Source organism: Frankliniella occidentalis, unplaced genomic scaffold (assembly GCF_000697945.3).
Source record: "Frankliniella occidentalis isolate FOCC.00 unplaced genomic scaffold, Focc_3.1 Scaffold9, whole genome shotgun sequence".
NCBI classification, from domain to species: domain Eukaryota; kingdom Metazoa; phylum Arthropoda; class Insecta; order Thysanoptera; family Thripidae; genus Frankliniella; species Frankliniella occidentalis.
The window spans coordinates 3,275,085-3,279,770 of record NW_026267139.1 but is presented as its reverse complement, the minus strand read 5'-3'; the positions used below and the strand labels follow the sequence as shown (position 1 = coordinate 3,279,770).

At 56.7% G+C, this 4,686-nt stretch overlaps 2 protein-coding genes across 2 annotated transcripts in view; one reads left to right on the top strand and one right to left on the bottom strand.

Moving 5' to 3' along the window:
* Window positions 1–66, bottom strand: part of LOC113212146 (methylenetetrahydrofolate reductase) — an 8,600-nt gene extending 8,534 nt beyond the window's left edge. The window contains exon 1 of the mRNA XM_052277290.1: window positions 63–66. Within this exon, the coding sequence (XP_052133250.1) occupies window positions 63–66 (4 nt within the window). The remainder of the gene's footprint in view (window positions 1–62) is intronic.
* A 930-nt stretch (window positions 67–996) lies between these two features.
* LOC113212144 (Y+L amino acid transporter 2) overlaps window positions 997–4,686 on the top strand; it is a 16,455-nt gene continuing 12,765 nt past the window's right edge. The window contains exons 1-10 of the mRNA XM_052277289.1: window positions 997–1,084; window positions 2,342–2,561; window positions 2,651–2,695; window positions 2,783–2,906; window positions 2,998–3,101; window positions 3,427–3,523; window positions 3,696–3,770; window positions 3,870–4,029; window positions 4,126–4,218; window positions 4,443–4,498. Of these exons, the coding sequence (XP_052133249.1) occupies window positions 997–1,084; window positions 2,342–2,561; window positions 2,651–2,695; window positions 2,783–2,906; window positions 2,998–3,101; window positions 3,427–3,523; window positions 3,696–3,770; window positions 3,870–4,029; window positions 4,126–4,218; window positions 4,443–4,498 (1,062 nt within the window). The remainder of the gene's footprint in view (window positions 1,085–2,341; window positions 2,562–2,650; window positions 2,696–2,782; window positions 2,907–2,997; window positions 3,102–3,426; window positions 3,524–3,695; window positions 3,771–3,869; window positions 4,030–4,125; window positions 4,219–4,442; window positions 4,499–4,686) is intronic.

Genomic DNA, 4,686 nt, shown 5'->3' with positions numbered 1-4,686 from the left:
CGCCCCATCCAACCTCGCCCCGCCCCACCCCGCTCCGCCCCGTGATGCTCGGCACGACTCACCCATGACCTCACTTCCGCACCAAGGCCGCCCGTTCGGAGATAAAGCCACTAGGGCGGGGTGTGGTGTACGCAGGGGCCGGCAGGGGCCCAGCAACTGCGCTGGACCGGCCGAAAGTCCGAACTTCAAAGTGACGCACAGCGCCGTATGGCATTTTCGCTGTACAACGTGCGACTGCAGGGCATTGCACTGAGATTGCAAATTTACTGAAGAGTGGGAGACCGAGGGTAGTTGAAGGCGGGAGCGAGGTAGACTTGGAGTCTGGTCGGCCGCCGGCGGTCAGCGGCCGCAGAGCCTAGGAGGTGGGAGTTAGGCCGTGTGGCCGCGCAGGTGGTGAAGAGAGACCTCTCGGCCCGAGGCCCGAAAGGCGCGCGCCCGGGGGGAGAGCTGGCGCCGACGAGGACGCCGTCGTCACATCAGCGTGTCTCGAGCACCCCGTAGGAGGCCACGGACCGGACAGCGTCACATGTACATTTGCGCCGCGCGTCCTCGTGCCGCTTGCGCGCGGACAAGCACAAGCCCTCCCTACACTAGGGAGGCGCGCGACACTCGGTCCAGCCACAGCAGCGGCCCGCGCGGCCGGCCAAGTGCCCGCGGCGTGGTCGGACCGGGGTAACCTGCGCGCGGCTGACGCTGCGGCCCCCGCGGGCGATGCCGGCGGCAGATACACGGGACACGCGTTAGCGAGGACATCGCGATGCCCCCCCCCCTTTTCCCCTTTCCCGTCCCCGTTCGGTGCCATGGCGCCCCTTACACGCCCCCGCTACCCCTCCCTTCATCACGAATAGAGCGAACGCTCCAACCAAAACTATATTGTTTGGTAGGCCATGAGGTGCATGACCGGGGCTGTGTGTGTGAGAGTGGCGTGCGTCGGCCCGGACTAGCAGCAGCCCGGCGGTAGCTTCGTAGGCACCAATCTTCTCCGCTCCGCTGAAAATGACCGCATGGGAAAAGGAGTCCCCAATCCCCCCCAATCCCCTTGTGCCCCCTTCTCCTGATCCTCACTACGCGAAAAAGGCCCTCTGTAGTCTAGGCCCCCTCTAGACCCCGGCTAGGCCCCTTCTAGGCCCCAGCTAGAACCCGGCCAGGCCCGGTGCGAGACTCCCCATTGTGCGCCTCAAGGCCGGTAGGCTACCAGGGAGGCATGGAGGGGACCGGGACTCGAACCCGCACCCGCCACCATAGGCCCGGCGGCGGTAAGTGCAGAGCAGTGATTACCGAGTGGGGTAACCCGGCCGGCCGGGCAGGACCGGACGGAGCGCTCGGGCCGCATGCGGTCAGCTGGGCCGGCGGCGACCGCCAGGGCGGGACCTCTAGGCCCCGCGACAAGGGCGGACTAGAGGGCCTCCTCCAGCGGCAGGTGCACTGGAGGGTGGGCCGCTCCCCGTCCTTCGGCGGCGGTCGAGCGGCGCGGCTATCATCTTTTCATAGCAGCAGAGCGGCTTGGGCTAACCGGCCGTCGATAGGTCGCGCAGAGCGTGCATGCGTGCGTGAGTGCGTGTGCGTGCTCGCGTGCGTGCGTGCATGTGTGTGCGTGTGTGTGTGTGATCGACAACGACTGGAGCGCTCCGCTCCGCGTCTACAACACCACAACTCGATATAATGATGAAATACGCGTCAGCGCTTGCGAGAGATTCCTGGGAAACAAAGCGAAAGTGTATACGACTGCAGCGGGTTCGGAGTGCAGCGAAAAAGGCGAATACCCTGTCAAGAAAAACAACAACAAACGTCGGCCGATGACTTTTTTTAAAAAGTTGCTTCTTTTGGCTGATGCCTGCTCTTTTATCGGGAGTGGCGTGGCGACACACAAAGTAGTCAGACGGAGGAGCAGAGGACAGAGGACAGCTGGGCATTAAGTCCAACTGATTGGCTGGCCCGGCCTGGGGCCTGGTCCGTCTCTATTTCTGCCTGAAAGAGGATTTCCTCAAATGAGCCCCGCCTGCCTCCCCCTTTTCCCCTTTCAGCACAGCCGTGAGCCGGCGAGCAGAGCTCCTCAATTCGCGACATACCCCCCCCCCTCCTTCGGCCCGGCGGCTTCGCCGAAACAAGTAATTGTCGCTCGTTGCCTCGGCTCGCGATACCTGCTCGTCTCATTACCCCCGCCTCTCCATCTTTCTTTAAAAAAAATTCTAATTAAATATTTCTAACATTTGTTCATATTGTTTATTAATTCTAATACTGTGATAGAGAGAGCGGACTGCATACTGCAGTGGGGCTTCTTAGCCTTTGTGTATGAAGTCTTCAAAGAAAATTATTTCAATTTCAATTTCTCTCTCTGCAGTGGTGCTGACGTTCGTCAACTGCTGGGACGTGGGCTGGGCCACCAAGGTGCAGGACACCTTCACGTACGCCAAGCTGCTGGCGCTCTTCATCATCATCATCACGGGCGCGTACCAGCTCTTCACGGGCCACACCGAGCACTTCACCTTCAAGGACAGCAAGCACGAGGTGACCAACATCGCGCTCTCCTTCTACTCGGGTCTGTTCGCGTACAACGGCTGGTGCGTATCTACCGAGGGGAAACCTACCTACACCTTCTATACCTGCATGTTTTTCTCAATTAAACGCATGTTGATTTCGACTTTTCCAGGAACTACCTCAACTTCATCATCGAAGAGCTTAAGGACCCAGTGAAGTGAGTACGCGAGCGAATGCGCACCCGCTGTACTACGGCGAAGCTGCTAATTAATTGTTACTTATTATTTACTTTTTTTGTTGACAGAAACCTGCCCCGAGCCATCGGCATCTCCTGCCTTCTCGTCACCATCGTATACGTCTTTGCGAACGCCGCCTTCTACACCACACTCTCGCCTGCCGATGTCCTCAAGTCGGAGGCCGTCGCCGTGGTGAGTTAGACGGGGTGACCGCGGGGGGAAACCAGTGGTGGTTGCATTTGCGTGCGAGTGTATGTGTGACGCTTTCACATTCGGCTTCCAGACCTTTGCCAACCGGCTGTACGGCAGTATGGCCTGGATCATCCCCGTGTTCGTCGCCATGTCCACCTTCGGCGCCGTCAACGGCATCCTGCTCACGTCGTCGAGGTGTGTACCCAAACATTGAACGACACACGAAAAAAAATAAAAATGAATTAGCTAAATCAGCTAATGCACTCGCTAATATGACCTTGGATTAGACTGTTAGCTCGCCTAGCTAATTATTGGCTAAGATAGCTAAACCATAACCATAATAGCTGTCTAGAAAATAAAGCAGCTAGCTGTGAAAGCTAATATGATAGCTCTCTTCGCTAACAACATATTGTAATCCAGGGCCATATTAGCGAAATGCGTTAGCTATTTTAGCTAGCTCTTTTATTTCGAGCACGCGTGTAACTTTAAATGATTCACACGGTTCGTCTGACCGCCACAGGCTGTTCTACGCCGGGGCGTGCGAGGGTCAGATGCCCGAGATCCTCACCATGATTCAGATCCAGCGGCTGACGCCCACGCCGGCCGTGCTGACCATCGTAAGTGTCAAGTACTGGGGCGGTTAGCCAGGGTTAGCCGCGGCCGGCACAAACAGTGCGTCCGGTGTTTCGCGCGCCCGCGCTCTCCGCGTCGGCGGCCACTAAGTACTGTCGTTGTTCCTGGTAAAGTGCGAAAAAATGACGGCGGCCTTTGGGGGGTTTCTCTTTTCAGGCCCTGCTGTCCCTGCTTTACCTCACCGTGTCCGACATCTTCGCCCTCATCAACTACGTCGGCTTCGCCACCTGGGTGAGACGACCTGGCGTACTTATGCGTTGGCTCAGTGAGCGGAAGTGGAAGATCGGAGCGGATCTTGCTAACGCGCAGCACCCTTATTACTTTGTCTAGCTGAGCATTGGCGTGGCGGTGCTGTGCCTGCCGTGGCTGCGCTGGAAACAGCCCGACCTGGCTCGGCCCATCAAGGTGAACCTCTTCTTCCCCATCATCTACATCATTGCCTCCGTGTTCGTCACCGTCGTGCCCATGTTCGCCAGCCCCTACGAGACCTGTGAGTATTTTGGCGTGCCCCCCCCCCCCTCCCCGAGAACCTACTACTTTGTTTCGGGGGATGTTTAGTCTAACAACACTCTCTTGCTTGTCGCAGTGTACGGCACCCTGATGATCCTCTCAAGCGTACCGGTGTACTTTGTATTCGTCAGCTGGAAAAACAAACCCAAGTCTTTCCAGCGCGGCGTCGGTGAGTACAAGAGGGAGATTACCCATCTGCATGATTCTTAAAAAACTCATTTATTCAGCTAGAGAAAGAGTAGAGCTCTTTTCAGTAATGGTTGGTAGATTTTTCGCAGAGTAGGTTGGCAGCTAGAGCCAGTATGCCCTTTTTGCGCTTCTAAGCTTTCGACGTGTATGTAGTACAGTAGAACATTTTCTAAATAAGTTGTTGTTTTTATTGTTGATGTGTAGCTCGTGCGACTAGAGTCCTCCAGAAGCTTATAATGGTTGTACGGCCGTCCAATAAGGTATGTTTGCATTCCCTTCCTCCTTTATTTTAGCGTGCTTTTCTGCTTTGATAATGCTATACCTACCTACCCAGTGCTCACGCAAACGACCTGGTGTCTGTCTGTCTGTCTGTCTGTCTGTCTGTCTGTCTGTCTGTCTGTCTGTCTGTCTGTCTGTCTGTCTGTCTGTCTGTCTGTCTTTCTGTCTG